The 24162-nt window shown below is 49.1% G+C and overlaps 1 protein-coding gene across 2 annotated transcripts; it reads left to right on the forward strand.

Moving 5' to 3' along the window:
- Window positions 1–1008: 1008 nt before the first annotated feature.
- Window positions 1009–23921, forward strand: BSDC1 (BSD domain containing 1). Of its 2 annotated transcripts, none has more exons than NM_001035026.1 (11): window positions 1009–1150; window positions 1461–1521; window positions 6811–6927; window positions 8946–9113; window positions 10389–10443; window positions 12391–12506; window positions 12903–12971; window positions 13135–13213; window positions 14242–14721; window positions 20913–21016; window positions 22485–23921. In NM_001035026.1, the coding sequence occupies exons 1-11, from the start codon at window positions 1044–1046 to the stop codon at window positions 22515–22517; spliced, it is 1389 nt and encodes a 462-aa protein (NP_001030198.2). In that variant the 5' UTR covers window positions 1009–1043; the 3' UTR covers window positions 22518–23921. The 2 variants fall into 2 exon arrangements, with proteins under 2 accessions (NP_001030198.2, NP_001240651.1); NM_001253722.1 differs by lacking the exon at window positions 1009–1150 and adding an exon at window positions 1161–1194.
- Window positions 23922–24162: the final 241 nt, after the last annotated feature.

Genomic DNA, 24162 nt, shown 5'->3' on the forward strand with positions numbered 1-24162 from the left:
CCAAAAAAGAGTGGATATATATGTATATACATGGAGTCTTCCAGGTGGCATAATGGTAAAGAATCTACCTGCCAGTGCAGGAGACCCAAGAGATGTGGGTTGGATCCCAGCCCATTCTTGCCTGGAAAATTCCATGGACAGAACACCCTGGCAGGCTACATTCCATGGGGTCACACGACTGAGCAACTGAACACAAATGTATAACTTATTCACTTTGCTGTACAGCAGAAACTAACACAAGATTATAAATCCACTATACTCCAGTAAAATTTTTTAAAAATTAAAGAGAGGACGGGATCTAGGCCAAAGTATGAGGGCGCAGATGCAGCCAGGTAGCAGATGAGGCGGTAAGAACACCGGAGGCCTCATTTGGAAAGTTAACCACACACACAAAATCTTCCTCCTCCAGACACACACATACACAAACACACACACACAATTTTTCAACCCTAGACTACACACACACACACACACACACACACACAGTCTTTCTCCTCCAGAGTGTCTCCGGATTTCTCCCGACCACATCCACTTTACGTAGTTTTGATCTGGGTCGCCAAAAATTGAGCTAACTAAATGTGTCTGTCTCCCCAATCTCCTGAGAGCGCCTCCCCCAAAGGTTGCATCGAAGACATCTCTGAAATTTCCTCCAAACCCCGCCCAGAGCTCCACGGACTGCGCTTGCTCAATTAGCCCGAAGAGACCCCAGGCTGCTGCTACGCGGCAGGTTTCATAAAGGGGGGCGGTCCTAGCCCTGCGCTCAGGGATACAGACGTTCGAGCTCCAGGCTGGCTCGCTCCCTGCCTCCTCTCTACCCGGTTTACAATTCGAGCCCTCAGCCACCGGCCGATCTTGACCCAAAACGGCTACCGTATCCGATGTCAGCGGATACCGACCTGGGTTCGATGTGGGGGGGCGGGGCTAACATTTGGGGTGGGGCCTGGAGACAATCCTGAGAGCGGATTGGACCGAGCTTTCAGGAGCGGAGTTTTAAGTCCGAACCCTGGACCGAACCTGAACCGAGTTTAAGGAGGCGGAGTCTAATGATGGAGCCAGGCGGAGACGGGGCTGAGGACGATGTCGGCGCGGGGATTGGGCCTCCCGCTCCGGGGTGGTGCTTGAGGGGGCGGTGCCGTGTCGGAAGTCAAAGGTCAGTAAATAGTGGTGATGTCATGCGGGCAAGATGGCGGAAGGGTGAGCCCGTCATCCAGTTCTCCGGGCGTTGGGCCCCGAATTTTCCCCAGGGCTGGGGTGCTGGGCCAGGGTCCCCCGGGGGAACGGGAGGCCAGCGCGGGCCTGACGGAACTGAAAGGGCGGGGTGGAATCGCAGCGTGAGGGAGTGGGGAAGCGGCCTTCGATGCCCCAGCCCACGGGCCACATCTGAGAGGGGAACTGAGACCCGATCATTGCGCGGCCCCGAGTCTCACCGCGGGGCCGCCAGATGTATCTGTCTTCCACAGGGAGGACGTGGGATGGTGGCGGAGCTGGCTGCAGCAGAGCTACCAGGCAGTCAAGGAGAAGGTAAGCTGGGCCAGCGCCCTTCCTCCGGTAGGGCCTCAAGCCACCTCCCTGCACCCTGTTCCGAGCCTGAACCGCTGAACCTTGTGGGTTCCGGGCCTCGGGGACCAGGCTGACTTGGGCCCTCTGGGAGGACAGACCCCCAACTCAGACCAGTGTGACTCTACCTACAGTGAAACAAAGATGGCCTTAAAGACTGGAGCGACCGTGTCGTCGGAATCCGTGGGAAAGAGTGGTGTATTCCCACTTGGGAAATTCAGTTTTGTAAAAGAGAGAACATTTGATCTAGGCCTTGAAGAAAAAGGATTCTGCGATAGAAACTTACTCCTATAGTCTTATATGCAAATAGGAGTGTATGCCATAGCCAGCACTCTGACTCTCTGGTCCTCAGGATACCGACATTAGCCCAACAGATGCAGTCGTGGGCCTCCCCACACTCATGGTCTAGTGAGGAGACAGCAGTCCCTGTGGGCTGAGTGAGGCTTGGCTCTGCCCGTGGACAATGCCACTGTGTGATCCTGTTTCATTCCGTGCTGGTTTGTCAAAACCAACTCATCTGAATTCTGGAAAAAGTTAATTACCATTTACCTCAAGCATCTGGGGTGAGTCCTGCTTCAGGGCAACTCCAGGAGGCTTCTGGCTTCAGTTAAATCAATGCTCTACTCTCTGAGCATTTTTATCCTCGCCTGGCCTGCATACTAGCCTTTCAGCTACAGCCCAGAAAATCTGAGAATGGCCTGAGCTGTTTATGTTGTTAATGAAGACTCAGTTTCAAACTGAGCTTGAAGCTGAAGGGGAATTTCAAACTGAATTCTAATAGAAGAGACCCCAGAGTAGTTTGCTTCTTGTTGAGCAGTCTTCGGGAAGGAGAGTCTGACATTCATTTAGCAAATGTTGTGTGAGGGCCTCCTATATATTACTGTCAAGGTTGGTCTTCCCATAACACGAAAAATAGGTAGTTGATGAGCCTTCCATCTTTGTTCTCTCATTTGAAGCAGGGGGAGTGGGTATTGTTTCTGCCTTTGACAGTTCCCCATTTGAAAAAAAAAGACTTAGTTTCCTACACTTACATAAACTTTGGCAAGATATTTAACCTCTTAAAGCCCCAGTTCCTCATCTGTAAAGTGGGAATACTAATAATACCTACCTGACAGAATTGTTGTCATGATTAAATGATGATATATGTAAAGCACCAAAACAGTATTTAGCACACAAGAAGTATTAAACAAGTACCTTTTTTTAAGAACTGAGAGTAAATACCAGCTACCATTTTCTATTAATTTTGTTCTTGGTCTTTCAGTGCTCACTATCCTGGCTGCATCTGGACCACACAGTTCCCAGCAACCCCCCCCCCCCAATTTTCTTGCAGCATATGCTGCCCCAGAAACTACAGCTTTGAGATTATGCTATAATCTGCATTCCTCTTCCTCTTACTTCCTCCTATTGTGTGTGTATGCGTGTGCATGTGTGTGTCGCACTTGCCCATGCACACTGGTGGGAAGAATTACGTTGCTCTTTGCCTCTACCACGGATTCCCCAGACTCATCTGGGCCTGGTCTTGGGCCTCTCAGCCTCCACCCCCTACCCTAGCAAGTGTTTTCAGTCTCTTATTTGCTCCTCCCCTTGCCTTCAGTAACTTTCCCCAAACCTAACTGTCCCCTCACATTCCCTGTCGAACCACTTCCTTTTTTAATTTGAGGTGACAGCCTCGCCTCCTTTTTAAAATTTGAAGTCAACAACATCATGTTTCTTGGCTCCCCACCCCTGAAGCCACTACATGTAGACTTATCTTTGTAAACACTCAACTTCACCTACCACTTGCCAAATCCAGTGGATGTTTTTCAGCCCTTATCTTCCTGGACCTTTTGCTGCTTTAGACACTAGCGGTCACTCTCTCTTTCCTGAAAGTCTACTCCCTTGGCTTTTATGGCATGATTCTGTCTCAGTTCTCCACCTGCTTCTCCAGGCTTTCCTGTTCCGTGAGTTCCTCTTCCTCTGCTTGCCTCTTAAAGCTGGCGTTTGAGGAACCTGGTCCTCAGTGCCTTGCGCTGTTCACTCAACAGACTCTTCCTTGGTGAGCTCTTCCATTTTCATTTTAGGGTGACTCCTAGTCCTGTCCTTGGAGCTTTGGTATTTGAGAATAGCTCCTGCGGGACAGTTGACCCAAATATCCCCCAGTCAGTACAGATAGTATGTGGTTTTTATATAGTACTATATAGAGACTAGAGAATATATATATCTAGCTATATAGCTTCTCTCTACACTTGCTCCCCTTCACTGTTTCCTCCCTTGGCTAGCAGCACTGCAACCACCCAGTCACTTAGTTTAGTTGCCAGTAGCTCTTCCTGACTCTTTGTTTCCCTCAGTCAACACATCTATTTAATCACCAAATCCATCTTTTTTGCCTAATATTTCTTGAACCAGTTCCATCCTGGCATCCTTACCAGGGCTGTCCTTATTCATATTCTTCTGTTTTCTCTCGTGGACTATTGCAACAGCCTCCTGACTGGTCTTCCTCCATTTCTAATCTACTCAAGTCTTGGACCTGTCATCCTTCCCAGTCTTAGGAGTGACATGTTAAAAACACGAATCTCATCATGTCTTACCTCTTTCAGACACTGGTGGTTCCCCGTCACCAACAGGGCTGACCAGGCCCACCTTGGTCACCCTCTCAAGGTTTCTCCCTCACCACTTCTGCTTTGCTCTTTATTTTCATTTCTCCCAGGACCGAAATGCTTGTAGGCCTCAGTATACTCCAGGTGCCACCATGCCCAGGCTTCCTCAGTAACTCCTGCTTATTCTTTAAGGCTCCGTCCAGACTTCTTCACCAAGTCGCTCCAGCCTCCCCACAGTACACTGGTCACTGCTCTGCCCTTGCATCTCAGCACTGTTATGTGAGCATTTTCCCCAGGAAACTGACCTTCCAGAGGGCTGGCACCATGTCTGTTCATGTTGGTCCCCTCAGAGCTCACAGTCAAGGGAGGGAGACAGCCATTTGCCAGATAATCATGTAAATGGTTAATAATTAAAACTCCCTGGTACATGCCAGTCCAACTATGCCAGGCTCTATGTCAGACACTGGGAGAGTATCAATGGAAAAAAAGGCTTTGTGTTCACAGAACTTACTGTTTACCCAGGAAGATAGACAGTGAACAGGTAATCAGAAATCTAAAGTAGAGGAAATGTTAAAGAAGAGAACGTGCAGGTGCCATGAGCAGAAGAGCCAGCCTGGTCTGAGGTGGCATCAGGGAAGCCCCCAGGGGAGTGACATGTAGGTACAGCTCTGAAGGAGGAACAGGAGTTATCCAGCTGAGGGGGTTCGTTCATTGTGTTTGTTCACTTGAAGAGTTAGAACTATGTGTCAAGGAGAGGGAATGATGTATGCAGACACCCTAAAGTAGGAAAGATACTGGAACATTGGGGAAATTTTGAGCATGGCCAGCTGGACCTCAGTAAGGGGCATAGTGGGAGAGTCTCCCAGAGATGAGATTATATGGACCTTGTAAGTGAAGGGAAAGATTTTATACTTTCATACTTGACGTTGGATACCCTGTAACCACTGAAGGCTGTAAAGCAGGGGCATCTCTGTCTGCTCTGACTTACAGAGTTCCCCCTGTTGCCATGAGGAAAAGATACTAAAGCCATCTTATGCAACCTGGGAGAAGGCAGTGGCACCCCACTCCAGTACTCTTGCCTGGAAAATCCCATGGGCGGAAGAGCCTGATGGGCTGCAGTCCATGGGGTCGCTACGAGTCAGACACTACTGAGCGACTTCCCCTTCACTTTTCACTTTCATGCATTGGAGAAGGAAATGGCAACCCACTCCAGTGTTCTTGCCTGGAGAATCCCAGGGACGGGGGAGCCTGGTGGGCTGCCGTCTGTGGGGTCGCACAGAGTCGTACACGACTGAAGCGACTTAGTAGTAGTAGTATGCAACCTGGGGGGTTTCCCTCATAGCTCAGTTGGTAAAGAATCTGCCTGCAATGCAGGAGACCCTGGTTCAATTCCTAGGTCGGGAAGATCCCCTGGAGAATGGAAAGGCTACCCACTCCATTATATCTGGCCTGGAGAATTCCATGGGGTCGCAAAGAATTGGACACAACTGAGCGAATTTCACTTTCATGCAACCTGGGAGAAGAGTCCAGATGAAAGAGGAGGTTAGCCTGGACTAAGGTGGCGGTAGTGTGCATGGAGAAAGAATTAATAAATGACTCTTCCAGTCCAGTTAAGGAGTCCCAGATCTGAAATGGAGGCATTCCCACTTGCAGAGAAACCTCTGGCTGATAGATGAGACTTGCCAGGCTGATGAGAATGAGGCAGACCCTTCCCCAAAGAAAAAAAATCACCAGAACACTCAAAAAGACACTTTAAAAATGCAGGTAACTATCCCTTATAAAATGAAAGGGCTTGCAGAGGTAAGCACAGAGATAGTCCAGGAAGATGTCTTGGAGTGGGTGAGGATGAAGACAACGTAAGACTTAGACAAGAGCTGAGGGGTTGCTGTCACCACTGGTCTGAGCACAGAGTGAGAGGCAAACTGTCCGACGGAAGCGAGTGTCAGTTCTGCCCAAAGGAGCTCTGTGCATGAACAGAGCTCTGAGATGGTGGAACCAGGGCAGTCTAGGAGAGACTCTGATCCAGTATTTCTTTTAACACCCCTTTTGTTGAATACAGAAAAATGGCACACCTTTTTACTGGTATTGTCAAAATTTGCTCATAAAAGCTTTCTAAACTATTGCTGTTACAAATCCAGCCTGTTTGTGAAACCTTTCACACAAGTAATTTCACCTGCTGTCTCGTATTTCAACTGAATTTCCTTGTAACAAAAAAAAGAAGTAAAAATAGAGAACACTTTCCTTTGATTAAAAAAATCCTTTCTCTTCCTGTTTGCAATTGGAAACAAAGGTCATGGCTTACAGCATAGCGATGTGATGCAGTCTGTCTTGTTTTCAGACTACACCTGCCCCCTAGCCCAGTCTGCTCATGAGAACCACTGCTCTAGGCCACATCCCTCATTACCTAGGAGAAAACCGAGGACTTGATGAGAGTTCCTCCTGGCCACAGAGCTTCTAGGTACCTGGGCTGAGCTCAGTCCCCTGTTTTCAGACCAGCAGGAAGTTCTGTGCTCTCTGCTGTTGAGTAATCCCAGGTCGTGGGATTGGGACAAGGAAGCGTTATTTCTGAGCCCAGGTTCCCATGTCCGTTGTTTTCCACGTTTCTGTCTGGTACTGAAGCGCAGGAAACAAAGGGTGGTGGAGCCGCTGGCTGTCAGCGCTTTCTGTCTTCCCTTAGTCCTCCGAAGCCCTGGAGTTCATGAAGCGGGACCTGACGGAGTTCACCCAGGTGGTGCAGCGCGACACGGCCTGCACCATTGCGGCCACCGCCAGCGTAGTCAAGGAGAAGCTGACTGTGAGTACCACCTCCACCCCAAGAGCCTGAGCGCCATGTTTCATAACCTACTTGTTTAATTAATCACTGCAGACCCAGTTCTGCAGCGTCAGAAATGGCATGGTATTCTTTTTTTTCTCTGACATTTTATTTATTCATTTTTCTGACTGTGCTGGGTCTTTGCTGCTGCCCAGGCTTTTCTCTAGTGGCAGCGAGCGGGGACTGCTGTCTAGCTGTGGTGCGTGGGCTTCTCATTATGGTGGCTTCTCTTGTCGAGCACAGGCTCTGGGGCCTGTGGGCTTCAGTGGTTGTGGCTCCCAGGCTCTGGCGCACAGGCTCAGGACTTGCGGTGCGCTGCTTGGTTGCCCCGCCACATGTGGGGTTTTCCTGGACCAGGGGTTGAACCTGTGTCTCCTGCATCGGCAGGCAGCCTTCACCACTGAGCCACCAGGCATGCCCACGGCATGGTATTCTATTATGTGGATTTGACCAGTTCCTAGTTTCCTGATTCAGTTTTTTCCAGTATTGTAAGCAGAGCTACAGTGAACATTCTGATTGCTTAATCTTTGCCTTTAATATGTTCTTCCAAATAAGGTATTGAAAAGGATATAAGATGTAGTTTTAGACCTTTTAATATCTACTGTAGAACTACCTCCAAAAAGTTTTTGCCAGCTTGTATTTTTACTGGTCCAGGTTTTACCAGTCAGAGATGTATACTGGAATTCTCCTCTGAGATAGGAGTTAGATTCTCAAGTCAGCATGAAAAGTGAAAATTGTATACAGTCAGAGATACCCCCGCAGAGCTCAAATTTCCGAGGAAGTATAGGGTCCTGGTTTTGTATTGCAACTTCCCCTTTAGTAGTAGAACAGACTTCAGTTTCTCTGATCACCAGTGGAATCAGCTGCCTTGTAATTAGAGGCGATGTTATGAAAAACATATTGTGGAGTGTTTTTAACCAAGCTTCTTTTGTTGAATCTTAGAAAATACTGTCTGCCTGCTGACCACAGCCACTGATGAGCATGAATGACAAGTAGTCACCCAGCTGAACCGCTGCATGTCCAGCCAGTAGCAGAGACACGACTTGTGTCCTTCATTTATTTATTCCTTTTTTAATTCAACAAATACAATTATATACCTGTGCCAACATGTGCCAGGCACATTTGATAGGTTCAAGGTTTAAAATGCCTGGGCAGCCTCATTGGAAATAAATATGACACTTTGCTGCAAGGTTTGCGGAGCTTGGTCTTGTCTCTCAGCACACCGTCCCTTCTTGCTCAAGGGCATTCTGACCAGCATGGCTCCAGATGGGTGCCCCACTTGCCCCTTCTAGGGGGTCCATGCATTGGCCCTCAGCTGGTCCCAGGCTTGTCTCTAGGCAGGGCTGTCTGTCCTCATCCTGCCCATATTTCCTCAGTCTTTCATACAAAATACCTCCTGAGCAATGATGATGATGAGATTGTAATATTACAGTACTGCTAGTTATTAAATGTTTGCTATGTGCCAGACATTGTGCATGCCTTATCTCTTAAAAAATCTCCAAAGTAACGCCCTGCAGGAAGTATATTTATCTGCATTTTATAGATAAGGAAACAGACTCTGAGAGGTTAGGTCTCATTACTAACAAGTAGTAGAGCTGGGATTCAAATCCCAGATTGACCCGAAAGCTGGTACCTTTCCCATCTCTCTCCCTCTAAGTCCTTTTCCCTGCTGAATGTCTGTGCCATGGATCCTCTCCTGTCAATCTTTGATCAGCTTGACTGACCTTGAAATTTTGGCGAAACAGCCAGTCAAGGAGCTCTGCTCTGACCTACACAGGCCTACTGCGGCCCTAATCTGCACCCCCATCTGGGGGTGGTGACCCTGGCTGCCCCTCTGTCCGTCTCCAGCCCCAGAGATGGGGTGAACCGTTGTGAACATTTCCCTGGTCCTCCGACACAGTACACTTTGACCCCTGATGCTTCACCCCTCTCTACCCCATACCCCAGATCGCAGCCTGCTCCTGAGCCACTTCACTTCCTCTGTTGGCTTCTCTCTGCAGACTGAAGGCTCCTCTGGAGCGACAGAGAAAATGAAGAAAGGGCTGTCTGACTTCTTGGGGGTGATCTCCGATACCTTTGCCCCCTCACCAGACAAAACCATCGACTGTGACGTCATCACCCTGATGGGCACGCCTTCTGGGACGGCTGAGCCCTATGATGGCACCAAGGTATTCACTAGCGGCCCTGGGCTCTAGCTTCCAACCTGAGCTCACAAAAGCAGTACATGTTCATAAGAAATAATATGTGTATATAATTAAGTTGGAGAATACCAATAAACAAGAAGATAATGATTTCTAAACCCATAATCCCATCACTCAAAGAGAACCACTGATTCTGATTGTTTTTCTTTTTAACAGAAAAGCACTTTATATATGCAATTTTTTAACCCGCTTTTAAAAAATTTATAACTATTAGCGTCTTTCCTTATCACTATCATTTTAATGTCTTTAACTTCTTGCAGGTGTATATAGCATAATTTATTCAGTCATTTGTCTAGTGTTGCACATTGAGATTCCTTTCAGTTTCATCCATAACAAAGAGTGCTCGAGAGCATCTTTACAGGCATGAGTTCCACATCTGTGTTGTTTAAGACTAATTTTCAATTGGAATAAGTGTACAGGAGGAGTATGTCTTCAGAGCAGTCATATCAGCAACAGTAGTGTGTTTCTGCTGCATTGCATTTTCTCACCATTATTCTCACACTCCCTGGAGCATCTCCCACACCCGCGGTGTGGTGTCACAGCAGCCTGGCCTGCATTGTACCGTGTTGAATTTCCACCCCAAACATTTTTCAAGCATGTTTTTCAGCCCTAGTGTTAGCACCACCACTTAGTACACATTGAAGTGGATTGTGAAATTTTTTTTTAATTACAGAAGTTTAAATTATTACAGTGAATCAACCAAAATCACTTGCTGAAGTTCTGATGCAGCCCACCCATGCTTCCTGTAATAACGAGGAAGGAAGGATGGGCTTTCCATGTACCAGCTAAAGTTCACGACTCCTGTGGCCCTAATGGGAGCACAGCTTGCAGTTCATTTGGCAGACTGGCTATGAAATTAAGAAATTCTTGATGAATTGTTTTAACTTGAGTTAAATATTTCAAAATTTGCCAGTGAGTTTTGGACTTTATTAATATATTTGCACTACTGTTTTTTGTATATCGTATAATTCAAAACTATTTTATGTGTATGATTTTGTAGCCTGCTTACTTTATTTTCTTAGTCCAGGGATGGAATACTGGGTGAAAGACCATTTTTCTAGGAGCTCCAGTTTAGGACTCCTAGCTCAGTGCTCCACTCATAACCCACACTGTTAATTACCAAGTGCCCTGTTGGTATGGTAGCCAACAGGGGAGAAGCTGGGTCGTGGTTGATTGGCAGAGAGGCATTGCTTTCTGTCCCCAGCACCCCAGAATTTCTCTTCTTTTTTCTTTTTTTTATAGGCTCGCCTCTATAGCCTGCAGTCAGACCCAGCAACCTACTGCAATGAACCAGATGGTGAGGGGTTGTGGTGAGGGGCAGGCTTGCTGGGCAGGGAGGCCAAGGGGGTCTGGATTGTACACCCTGTTTGTCTCTGTAGCAGTGGTCAGGTAGCCTCTGTGTAAAGGACCAGAGCCGGGGCTGCTTTGAACCCTGCATCTAGTGGGATGGGTTGATGGTTGCCTTTCCTCTCTGAACGCAAACTGTCTTCATCCCCATCTACAGAGGCTTTGCTCCTCTCATCCCTTATCTTCAGTTGGGCTCCCTCCCAGCCCTGCTGCCCTGCCTGCCTTCCCTCTGGCCTGTTTGCTAAGCTCCTGATGTACAGCAAGCCCCACATCTAGAGAGGGGAACTGGTGTCTAGGTGGGAACTAGACACCAGACATGAGTGGAACTCTGAATCAACCCTGTCCAGACCTCCAGGAACCTGCCTGCCTTTAGGAGAGAGAAATGGAATAAAGCAAAGATAACTAGAGATGGAGTGACTGCTTCCACAGAGAGAGGGGAGCAGTGGGAACCCAGAGGATGGCACATAACCCAGCCTGGGAATCCTAGAATGTGACACCTGAATTAAGGTTTTAACAATGAATTAGAAGTAAACTAATTTTACTTGTAGAAGTCGGGGGAACAGTGTTGAAGCATGACAACAGGACATTTGAAGGTCTAGAAAAACCTAGGCATTCGAGAATACCAGACAGAGAGTACGTGTGAGGAAATGAGGGCAGTGAGAGCTGCCAGGGGCACTGGACTGAGGGCCTTGGGTACCAGACTAAGAAGTTGGAATTTTGTCCTGAAAGACTCAAGGTAGCGGGTCTTAACCTTTTTTTGAGTCACAAAGGCCTTTAAAACTCAGTTGAAAATCATACGCCCGCTTTCAATAGAATTGTATGTGCAGTATGGGAGTTCTTGAACCCTTTGAAGCCTATCCTTGGACCATAGTCTAAAAAGCCATACTGTAGAGAACTGTTGAAGAGTCTTAAGACCTGATGTGATCAGATTTTGCATTTTATAAAAGAGCCTTCACGCAGTGTTTTGTTAAGGACGAAATAGAGAGGGAGAGACAAGACAGGAAGACCAGTTAGGAAGCTCGGTAGGAATCCTCATGTCAGAGGTAAAGCCAGAACCAGGGAAGGGCCGGGTAGACTGAAGAGGAAGATGTGCATAGAAGAGACACTGAGGAAGTGGAATCCAGAGTGACTGCAAAAGGGAGGAGCCTGGGAGGGCCCGCAGGTCTCTGGTGGATAGGTGGGTGGGACAGGTGCGGGAGGAAGAAGGTGAGCATGCACTGCATTTGCAGCATCTGTGCAGGTGGATGTGTCCTGGCACCTGGACCTCTGGATCTGGAGCCCAGAAAGGTAGCCTCAGCTGCCACACTGAGGAACTGTCAGTGGGAGAAGGAGGTTAAAACTCGTGGTTTAGCGGAGGTCATCTTGGGAGAAAATGGAGAATGAGAAGAGATAAAGAAAGGAGAAAGAGGAGCCCACTGAAGACTCAGATGGACCTACTAGAGCAGGAGGAGGAAATACAGGCAAGAATGAGAAGCCAGGGGAGAAGACGGCTTCAAGGGGAAGGTAGTGATTCCCAGGGCGGAAGCTATAGGATGACCACATGACCAAGGACAGAGAAGTTGCTGTTGGATCTGGCAGCATGGCGTCACTGGTGACCTGAGAGCAGCCATTGCAGAGAGGAGAGGCTTCAGTAGCCAAGTGTAGTGAGCTACAAACCACGCAGGCCCTGGAGAGAGAGGAGACTGCACCCCCCCCGAGATCACTGAGGCGCCATGCCCTGATAGCAGGCCCACCCATCCCTTCACCCTGCCTGATCCCCTACCTTGGGCCACGTGGCTTTGGAAAAAACCTTACCCTTTCCTCGTTGTCCATGTCCAGGCTTTGGTGTGTTTTCTCTAAGCCCAGGGTTCTTTCTTCAGCCCCACAGAACTGACCATCAGTATCTTTCCCTCTCCAGGGCCCCCAGAGTTGTTTGATGCCTGGCTTTCCCAGTTCTGCTTGGAGGAGAAGAAGGGGGAGATCTCAGAGCTCCTTGTAGGCAGCCCCTCCATCCGGGCCCTCTACACCAAGATGGTGAGGGCCTTCCCGGCTCCTGGCTGAAGGTGTGGGGACGTGGGAGGGTCATGTCCAGAGTCATTGTGGAGTCCTCTAGCCTAAAGAGCAGCAGGAGGCCCTGTGGAGCCTAACCAGCCAGCTCCTGAGCCAGGAATCCATGTGGGGGAATCTAAGTCACCAGGCTTCTGGCAATCACGGTGAGAAATAGAAGGGCCAGCAAAGCCTGATGGGAGTTCTCTTCTACCTCCTGGGCCAGGAAGGTGGGTCTGGCAGTTGAAAGTGCTGTAAGAATCACAGCTCAGCTGCTTAGACCCTCTGAAATCCAGAATGACTGGGAGCTGGCTGATAAGGCTGGGGACATGGACCCCACACAACCACTTCTAAAGTCCCATTTCCACTGTCCCCTCCCTCCAGGTGCCTGCAGCTGTTTCCCATTCAGAATTCTGGCATCGGTATTTCTATAAAGTCCATCAACTAGAGCAGGTATGGTGGCCTAACCAGGGGAGGTACTCCACTCAGCCTTGGGTAAGGGGCTGGGTTTTGTTGAGGGAAGAAGGGGACAGAGGGTACCAAGAGTTCTGGAGTCAGAACCAGAGTCTGGGGTTCCCTGACTGCTCCTGGCCGTCTACTCCTCCCCCACTTTCAGGAGCAGGCCCGGAGGGATGCCCTGAAACAGCGGGCAGAACAGAGCATCTCTGAAGAGCCTGGCTGGGAGGAGGAAGAAGGTAAGAGGTATTGAGAGGCGATGAGCAAGTACCAAGTCCTGCCTGTGGGGGGCTGTCTGGGCCATTCTCGCTGAAGCCTTGAGGGACGTGGCACCTCAGGAAAGGAGGGATTAAACACGGTGTTTGCAGGTGCCAAGGATAGTCTGAGCTACAAGGGGGTGTTTACCAAGTCTGGTGGCCCGGGTTTAGGCACAGAGGTTGCATGTGTCAGCTGCCAGCCCATGGACCAGCTGCTTCAGAGTAGGAGGAGCTTACTGAAATTCCAAATTTCCTTCTTCTAAGACTCTGGGCATGTGGCCAAACTTACATATTTTTTAAATTAATTTTTGGCCACAGCATGCGGCATGGGGGGAATCTTCATGCCCTAACCAGGGACCAAACCCCCCTACAGTGGAAGCGTGGAGAGTTAACCTTTGGACCTCCAGGGGCACCCCAGACTTGTATTTTTAACAAGCTCTGCTGGTAATGTTAATGCCCAGCCAGACTTGGGAAGCACTGGCTTAGGGACAGAGCTGAGCTTCCTCTGCCTGGTAGCTCAGCTTATTAGGAGTGTGTTGGAGTCACCTGTATGATATGTTAACACAGTTACTAAGTGCTTATATTATATGCCCAACCCGTACTAAAAGCTCTACACGTATGGGCCTTACTACAACGTTATTATCCCTCTTTTGCAAATGAGGCAGGTAGGTCAATGGAGAGTTGGTGGCTTGCCCAAGATCATGCATCCAGGAGGGAGCAGAGCTCAACCTGAACCTCATCCCGACTGACTTTCAGGTCTTGGCTTTCTAAGCTGTCATGTTACCTTGGGCTGCACTTGTAGAAGCTGAGTGCCTGCCAGACATGCACTAGGCCTCATGGGTAGGAGATACTTTGACCAGCAGGGAGTACCTACAGAACTACCATGGAGAGGAGGTGAGGAAACCGACTAGAGCAGACTTTGATGAGGACCTGAGCTCTGTCTGGTGGTCTCCATGATGGCCTTGGGGCTGACCAGAGTACATCACTCTCCTTCCTCTCTCTCTTGACAGAGGAGCTTGCAGGCGTTTCACCCACGTCCCTAAAAGAGGCAAAGGTTCCTGTGGCCAGACCTTCCACATCCCCTGAAGGAGGACCTGGTCCCCAGAGCCCCTGTGAAGAGAATCTGGTGACCCCCGTCGAGCCTCCAACAGAGGTGACCCCCTCGGAGAGCAGTGAGAGCGTCTCCCTGGTGACACAGATTGCCAAACCGCCCCCTGCCTCTGAGGCCCCAGCGCTGCCCAAGGACCTGTCCCAGAAGCTTCTAGAGGCATCTTTGGAGGAACAGGACCTGGCTGTGGATACGGGCGAGACTGGACCCCCACCCCGAGCTCAGTCCAAGCCCCACACCCCTGCTTGCCGCCCCAGCGGTCCAGAGCCCCGGCCTCCAGCCAGAGTAGAGACTCTCAGGGAAGAGATCCTCACAGACTTACGGGTGTTTGAGCTGAACTCGGACAGTGGGAAGTCTACACCCTCCAACAATGGGAAAAAAGGTGAGTCGAGGCCAAAGCCCAGGGAGCATGCGGGGGCTGGGCAGGTGAGAGTTGCCACCTCACAAGGCACACTCGTCTCCTTGTCCCTTGTGAGGATCCTAGGAGAGATGGCCTTTGTTTGTGATACTGATAATGATGACAGCTACTATAGGTTGAGTGTTTATTACTGTATTCCATCAATTCCAACATGCATTAATCCTCTGAACTTAAGATGCATCTTAGGATGACAAAATAAGATTTATGTCAAATCATGGGTTAAGGATGTAATATTGCAGTTAATTTCTCAGTTACCAGGGGAGCTTGTTAATTTCTAATTTACATCTCATTTCCCTATATTACTGTCCTCATTTTATAGTTGAGGAAAGTGAGCCTCAGATGTTAAGTAACTTGCTCAAATTCACACAGCCAGAGAGTAGCAAGCCCAGATTCAGACCTAGGTCTGTCTGACCTGAAACCCGTGCCCTTAGCTACCACAGGGTGCCAGTTCCTGTCCTTTTGGACAGTTCAGTTTCGGGGTGGGACCTCCTATGACACTGATTGCTACCAAGGGTCTTCTCCCCTGGATGACCTCAGCAAAGTCATTTAGCTTCCCCAGGCCTTCTTTAATTATTATTATAAAATACCTGAACAAAGCTTACGTGTACAGTTTAAAGAAGAATAAAGTGAATACTCATGAACTTGCAGTGACCTAGCTTAAGTAACAGAGCTTTAGTCTCTTATCTGCTTAGTGAAATTTGAGACAGGAGACACTTTGACTTTGTGTCGGGGAGGAACCTCTCTAACTCCTGCAGTTAAAGAACAGTGGTATTGCTGGTGTCAGCTTGTTTTGTTACATCCAGAGTACCTCTGCAGAGGCAGCCGATTGTCAGCAAGACCTCCCCTCAGCTCCTCACCCACAGGCATCCTGTCTGCCCACACTCAGCACCAGCCAGTCACCCAGCTTGCCCAGCAGGTGCACACTGGCCTGCTGGCGGTGAGAGACTGGCTTGCTGCTGTGGATGGAAACGGGCCCCTCACAGCCTGCCCTGCTCTGCTTCCTGATGGAAACTGCGAGATGTCTAGTTTCCAACACAGTGCTTTCCTTCTGACTCTGATTCAGTGAGGTCATCCATTGAGCTCCTACCTACTCTTTATGAGACACTGAGGAGGGAGGGGCAAAGGCTGTAGTCTTTTATGATGAAGCAAGAAGCAGTACGGGGCAGGCTTGGTACCGGAGGAGTTCAGAGAAAGAAGGAACCGCTGGGCATGAGCAGGTGTTTCAGCGAGGAGACAGGCATTGTATAGGTGGGTTGGAGAGTTTGGGGCAGGTGCGGGTGGGGGAGCTGTAGTCCAGGCTGCAGGGTCCTACAGAGTCCAAAAAGCAGAGGGCATGGGGCATGTTGAAGGGTGTAACCAAAGCCCACTTTTCTGTATTGTTCCCAGGTGAGGGAGGAATAAGAAGGGAGGTGGGGTTGGCTCAGAAATACAACTTGAGATCCTAAGCCAAATTCAGAAAGTTGGACATGGTGCCACAAAGCAGCAGGTCGTGCTGCTTGTGTTACATGCCCAACCTGTACTAGGAGCTTTACATGTAGAGGCTAAGCTAAGGGCTCAGCCTCTGGGGTTCAGACAGTTCTGGGTTCAAATCCCAACTTTGCTCATAAGCCATGTGACTTCAGAAATGTTACTGATCTTCTGTAAGCCTCCATTTTCTCTATAAGTTGAGACTCATTGTTCCATGATAGAGCCTCAGTCAGGGAAGAAATTGGGGTAGAGCCCTGCTCTGGGGAGATGATCAAGATAGTAAAAGGTACCAACCAGTCTCTGGACACTTCCTGTGTATATAGCTCTGTGCTGAGCACTTGATATGCATATCACTCAGTCCTCACCAAAAATCCTATGAGAGCTGTGAGATTTTCCTTTTTTCTTTTTCTTTTTTACTGGTAGGAAACTAAGATAAATCACCCACCCAGTAGGTATTTAGAGAAATATGAAATAGCCTTTAGGAGAGTGCAAAGTAGGTGGTGGGCTCAGCAGGTGCTGTGGGGTTGCTGGGTGGATGGTACGAAGGGTGCTTCTGAGATGATGGTTATGAATTTTGAGAGAGACCAGTCACCGCTGTTGTACTTTTGTCCCGCCACATTCAGTCACTCAGGTGCAGGCACAGAGCAGGTGGGGAGTTGGACTGAATCAGGGTTGAAGTTTATCCAGGTGAACTCAAAAGGACAAAAGTCGAGTGTATGCAGAAGTGATCAGAATGACGGTTCCTAGAGTCTGAGCTGGGTAAGGGTGGGGACAACAGTGACGCAGTTGGAAGGTTTAAGAATTATCGGTTCCATTTGGAAGCGGGCTCCTGGAGAATGTGATGGGTAGAGGCTGGAAGAAATGAGATTATGGAGAAGATGTGGCGGAAGCTTGTAACCGTTTGGTCCAGTGCATCTCACACACTTAGTGGGGCAAAGCTGGGGTCTTGGACTGAGAGGGGACAGTGGGAACAGAGTAGAGAGTAACATCTTAATAGATTTTTTGTCCTGGAGGCAGTGACTCCTTTTCCTTCTTGTGTCCACATCCAAAGATGACATGAGCGAGGCTTGGTCTCTGGGTACAGCAGTCTCTGGGGTGGCCAAGCCAAAGGGACTCCTGAGGTCCCAGGGTGATGCCTGTCATTGCAGAGCTGCTTCCCACCTGCATTTTGTGCCGAGGTCCATTTGATTGAGGAGACTAGACTTAGCCTGCTCAGGCGCCCTCAGCAGGGAGCAGGGAGGAGAGATTGGAGCGGGCCCTGTGGACTGAGGACTGGAAAGAGCCTTGGGCTTATGGCCCCGCTTCACCACTGACTGACCACCTGGGAGGGATTTTGGCCTCCATTTCTTCTTTGGAGAAGCAAAGATCCAATTAAACAGAATAAAATGAGCTGTGAGTGACAGCACTATGATGTTAGTAATCACTCGAAAACTCCCCATTCCTTACAAACAAAAGAAAACATTAACAGTCCATGGAGATGTCTTAAATTGTTGCATAGATCAGTTCTCTGCCATGTGCCCAGAGTAATGGCGATCTTACTAGTACTCTTGTTGTGTGACAGGACAGGATGGTGGGAGAAGGCAGGTGGCAGAGAAAGCCCAGATTCACCTCTCTGCCACTCAAAGCCTTTGTCTCCTCATCTGTAAACTGGGACTGTTTACATCCACCCTCTGAGATAAGTATAAAGTGCTCCAAAAATGTTACCTGAGACTCTCTTCTACCCAACGGGTTTGCCCTAGCATTAAGCCCTGAAGAGAGTTTCAAATCCCTGGAGGGAAACCTGAGGTTAGGAAGAGCTGTCATGACCACAGCCACAGCTCTGAAGGGAGAAATCAGCTGGGAGTCTGGCTTCTAACCCACAGGAAGCCTGCACTGACAGAGAACCAAGCATGAGCCACCAGAGTGTCCTGAAAGCACAAGGAACCTTAAACGTGGAGTCAGAAGATCTGGGTCTTTGTTTGAGATCTGATCCTGACTGGCTGAGGGACCATGTGCAAAATTACTTAACTGTAGGACCAGCCTTTAACAGGTCCATTTGTTGAATATCCACTGTGTATGTATGTTACAACCGACTCAGTGGACATGAGTTTGCGTAAACAGGAGTTGGTGATGGACAGGGAGGACTGGCGTGCTGCAGTCCATGGGGTCTCAAAGAGTCAGACACGACTGAGCGACTGAACTGATGTATGTTACAGGCCCTTTACGTGATGCTGCTATTTGTCACACTGCTGTATCTCAAACTGCAGGCCAAGATCTATACAGAATCATCCAGATTTCTGGGCCACCACCTACACCTGCTAAATCTGAATGAGGGGAATGGACGGGGAGGAATCTGCTTTCTAATAAGCTCCTCCGGTGGTTCTCTGCAAAGAGGATGGTTTTATTCTTATTTTATCAGTATAAATAAACTGAAGCCCAGAATAATTTGCCCAGGACTACACAGTAGAAAAAAGAGGGTTCCACCCAGGTTTGCTTGACTCCAGAGATACCATGTGCTATGTGCTATGTGCTTAGTCACTCAGTCATGTCCGACTCTTTGCAACCCCATGGACTGCAGCCCGCCAGGCTCCTCTGTCCATGGGTATTCTTTAAGGCAAGAATACTGGAGTGGGTTGCCATTCCCTTTTCCAGGGGATCTTCTCAACCCAGGGATCGAACCTAGGTCTCCTGCATTGTAGGCAGATTGTTTACCATCTGAGCCACCAGAGAAGGCCAGAGACACTACCACATGGCTAGATGCGTGACTAGAGAGAACAGTGCAAGAACCCTAATAAGGACTGTGGGGCCCAGGCTTGGGGAAGTCTCAGAGCCTGGGTACATGTTAAGGAGCAAGCTAGACAAGAAGAAACAAGGTATTTACAGGTGGTGCCCTTGGGGGATCAGAGCTTGCTTTTTTTAAAGATGCTTAAAAAAAAAAATGATTACAAAGTAATATATGATTTTAGAAAAAAAGAAACATTACCCCATGACCTCATCACCTAGCAGTAACGATCGTTGGATTCTTATGGGTATTTTGCTCGTCCTTTCTGTGTGTGTGCATGCATCTGTGAGCATATTTTTTTAAATGAAACCATACTGCATGTATTTTTTCACAGGAACTATTTTTGTCATTTTCTTCTCAGTAATAACTTTCACATGTACTTTTTTTATATTGTCTGTAAGAAGGCATACCCAAATACGAATGTTTGGAGCAGTGGCTGTCAAACCTTAGCAGGCATCAGAATCACCTAGAACAGGGCAGAGCAAGTGTTTTCTGTACAGAGCAAGGTCACAAATATTTAGGCTTCAGGGGACATACAGTTTCTGTCCCAGCTTCACAACTCTGTCTTTTCAACATGAAAGCAATCATAGGCAATATGTCAACAAATGGCCATGGCTATGTTCCAAAATTTTATTTCCAAAAGCAGATGGTAGGCTGGATTTGGTCCACAGGCCATAGTTTGCCAACCCCTGATTTAGAGAAAGAGTCCATGGATGTTTATTTAGTACAAACTATTTGTTCTTGTCACTTGGAATACATAAGAAAATAGAAGATCCCTGTCCTCCAGGAGCTCACGTTCTAGCTTCTCTATTATTAGACAACAAGCACGGGGAACCTGATTATGTAATACACTAGCAAGTGATAAATACAGTGGAAAAGACCATCCAGAGCAGAGTGAGGGGGACAGGGTTGCAAGTGAAAATAGGACGATCGGGGCAGGTCACATTTAGATGGTCAGATATGAGCAAAGGTGTGAAGGAACTGAGCAGGTTGGCCTGTGGGTATCTGAAGAAGAGTTCCAGGTACAGGGAACAGTCCTTGCAAAGGCCTTAGGTGGGAATGTGCCTGATATGATTCAGTAGCAGCAGGATCAGTGTAGGTAGAATGGAGTGACTGAGGCAGAAGAGGTTCATTGTTTATTTCTTCTGAGAGATTTCCATGGCTCCCAGGGAGTTTCCGGACCAAAATATTTCTCCACGACTCAGTAACTTACTTTTTCTCACTTAATCAGATCAGATCAGATCAGATCAGATGCTCAGTCGTGTCCGACTCTTTGCGACCCCATGAATCGCAGCACGCCAGGCCTCCCTGTCCATCACCAACTCCCGGAGTTCACTGAGACTCACGTCCATCGAGTCAGTGATGCCATCCAGCCATCTCATCCTCTGTCGTCCCCTTCTCCTCCTGCCCCCAATCCCTCCCAGCATCAGAGTCTTTTCCAATGAGTCAACTCTTCGCATGAGGTGGCCAAAGTACTGGAGTTTCAGCTTTAGCATCATTCCTTCCAAAGAAATCCCAGGGCTGATCTCCTTCAGAATGGACTGGTTGGATCTCACTTAATAGTGTAAGATTATTTTGCCATGCATACAAATGTTCTGTAGCCTAACCTTTAAAAGCCACATAACATTCCATCATAGGACTATACCCTTTATTTTTATAATTCCCTAGCAGAGGACTTTTAGGTGGTTTTTTAAGTTTTTATCAGTGTTACAGCACTATAGTGAACATTCTCTTGGTTAAATTTTTTTACTGAATCCAGGGTTCTTCCTTAAAATAGATTCCTAAAAGTGGGATCACTGAGGCAGAGATAGCAGCATGTAAGCCCTTTGGTGTGTATTTGTCAGGCCCTTCTGAAGGGCTCCATCAGCCCAGCTCCAGCTGCGCCACGTGCCCTTCCCATCTTTCACACTGTGGATCATGGTTCTAGGCTCGAGCACAGACATCAGTGAGGACTGGGAGAAGGACTTTGACTTGGACATGACTGAAGAAGAAGTGCAGATGGCACTTTCCAAAGTGGATGCCTCCGGTGAGGTGAGTGGGCCTGCTGATGGTGGGCCACAGGGAAGCAAGCCCAGTGATCCCAGGTCTGAGGACTCTCCCCACCAAGCCCTACTGGCCCCTCATGGTGGATCCCTTCCCATCTGAGGTGGCCGGCTGTGGGAAGGGAGCCAAGGCCTCCCGCTCAGGCCCTGAGCAGTCATCAGCAGGCTCAGGCTCTGCTTCCCCTGAGTTCCAGGGTGGCGGATAGGGGAAGTTCTTGACATTAGTTCCTATCAGCATCACCTGAGGAACCACCAAAAAAATCCAGGTGCCGGACCCTGCTCCAGATCTTGTGACTCAGGGTCACCAGGTGTGGGACCTTAAGACCCTGGCCTTGGAGGCAACAGACAGTGTGATCGCTCGACCTGAGCCTCTGCTGCGCCATCTAAATGTGGCACTGGTCGTTACCAGCTCACGAGTGGCGGTGGTGAGGCATGTGCACCTGTTAGCACAGAGCGTGGGATGTGGGAGCACTGACAGGTGTCCTAAAACCACCACAAAATGGAGCTCAGAGCCCTATTACTCTTATTCCTCACTACCTCTCCAAATGAGAAATGATATGAAGGAGAGGCTGGGCAAAAAGCTCTCACAGCTAGTAAGGGACAGGACTGAGGCTCCAGCCCACACCTCTGATTCACATAAGTGTTATATCAAGAACTGTCACACAACAACCCCATGATTCCTTCCATCACATAGCTCAGGGAACCTGCGATAAAGAGGGAACAGATTAGAGAGATGGGAAGGGCCTTGTTTTTCATATTGGGAGACTGAGGGCTGGGGGCCACAGTGACCTACGTGAGTATTTTACACCTGTGGCCTCACTATACCCAGAGGAAAGAAGGCTCATGGTGCCCTCTCATGCCATGGGGCTTTCACGGCTTTGGTGTCTTTGTAGCCCTTTTTAAAACCTGACATAAAACATACCTGAACAGTCATTCTGTAACTCATTATACCAGGGGATCCACTGACAACAGGCCAAGAGAGTTGCCTGGGAGACTTCAGCAGGGGATTAGGGTGCTGGAGCCCCCAGTGAAGGCCCAGTGAGTCCCTCTAGTCCTGTGCTGCACTGGCTTCTGATCAGAGTGCCACTTTCAAGGTCGCTGCCTCTTGGAGCCATGTTTTTCTCTGCTCAGCAGGAGACAAGTTCTCCTTAAGGGACTGACTGACTGGGTTCTTGCAGGCAGGGCGTCCCCTTGTGTCCAGAGTTGGCTGGTAGAAGCATTTCCTTTGAGTCTAGAACCATCAGACCCACCCCTTAGGCAGAGGGCTCCCCAGACATTCCTTGAGGCTAGTGTTTCATTTTCATAGGAGGCAGGGTCCAGCCCGGGAGAGTGGGGCTTGGGGTTGCAGGGAGGGCTATTCTGAAATGGGGCAGCTGGGGAGCTTGGGTCTGGACTTGACTCAGAGGAGTAAATATGTGTTCGTGCTCTCCATTATCTCCATTGTCCCCCCTTTGCAGCTGGAAGACGTAGAGTGGGAGGACTGGGATTGAGGGGAGCCAGAGCAAGCAGCTCCCCCACCCACAGCACTTCCCACTTCCCTCGCCCGTCTCAGCCCGGCCCCGGAAGACACTGACTAAGAATGTCCCCCAGTGGCCTCTGTCAGCCAGAGCTCTCGGCAGATTCTGGGTTGTTCCTTGTTGGCCCTTCGGGCCTCTGCTCATGTCTGGGAAGGGGCTCGCTAAATCCAAACCAGGAACTCTGACTTGTGCCAACCGTAGGATGACATGAGGGGGAGGAAACTTCCCCCACCCACCCCACCCCCCACTGGAAGAGCCTACATTTCTCTGCTGAATACCCGATGTTCCTGGGGACTCTTGCTGAGGAGTCCCAAGGGACAGCCCTTGCCCATGTGCCTGTGTAGACAGAGGCTAAACCGCCGGTCTCATGGAGGACGCCAAAACAACACTCTGTCACCCATGAGCCGGCAAGGAAGGCCGTGCCACCTGCCTTTGGCTTGACAGGGATGGCAGACACACTTTGGTTCCTATCCCAGCGGGTAAGAGGCATTCATTTCTGGGAAATTTGCCTCCCTTAGGAATCTGTCCCTCCCAGTCATTTTCCATTCCTGGAAGGGCTCCTTGTGGTTCAGAATCTAGAGACCAAACTCCCTCCTTTCCCCCAGTCCAGGCTGGTATGTCCCTAGCACCTTTCCCAAGCCGTCTTCATGTCGGATGCACCTGAGTCCTTAGCCCAGCTGTGCCACCTGCAAGAGTCTGCTCTTGCCCTTCTTCCCTTCCCCAAGAAGGGAGGGGGCCACTTCAGGCCCTTCTGTGTGTTGCCTGGCGGGATACCTTGGCCAGCCAGCCACCAACTTTGACTCCCCCGTAGCTTAGGACACAAGCCAGGTACCAGTGGTACAGAGCAGTGATCAAAGCCGAGTACTTACAACTCTGGTAAGCCCGACTTCTCCGCCTCAACCCTTCTGCCTCTTGGAGGGATACGCTGGGGGTGAGCTGCTTGAGATTCTCGACAGGCTTCTGCAAAAGCTCATCCTCCTGAAGGCAGATCCAGTCTTGGTGGCTCTCACCCTCCACGCTGGTAAAGCTGCACCTCTCTTGGGGGGACGAGGGGCTGCAGGAATCCCTGGAGACCCTGGTGCTTCATGATGCTGCTCTGGTGATTCTTGTACATAATCTGGTGTGTTCACCAATGATTTAAAGGGATCGTGGTCAGGGACGCCAAGAGAGTGGTGGTCACTTCCACTTCAAACCTTCAATGAGGGGGTGGGATGGAGAGAATGCTGAATCTTTTTTTCTCTTTTTCATGGGATGGGGTTTTTCTCTTTGTAATTATTTCTTTAGTTTAATTAACCTTTTGGTTGTTTGTGCAATATTATATATTTTAAATTATAATGTATCTCCCCAGAGTATTTTGTAGCTGGGATAAGAAAAAAAGAAAAAAAAAAAAAAAAGACTCTAACAGCTGTTAGTTTTGTAATTAAAAAAGAAAGAAAAAAGAACTTTGTCCTGAACCTTTTCCAGACTTGCCGTTAACAGCTATTAAAGAGATTCAACAGAAGCTGGAAGGTGTCTGGGGCTCTGTTCTTGTCCCCTACAGCAGCTGCCCCAGAGCCAGCAGTGTGCAGGGTGGAGCCCAGGGGAGGGGTCAGGATGGGAGGTGGTAGCCTGCGTTCCA

The sequence above is a fragment of the Bos taurus genome, chromosome 2 (assembly GCF_002263795.3).
Source record: "Bos taurus isolate L1 Dominette 01449 registration number 42190680 breed Hereford chromosome 2, ARS-UCD2.0, whole genome shotgun sequence".
NCBI lineage: Eukaryota > Metazoa > Chordata > Mammalia > Artiodactyla > Bovidae > Bos > Bos taurus.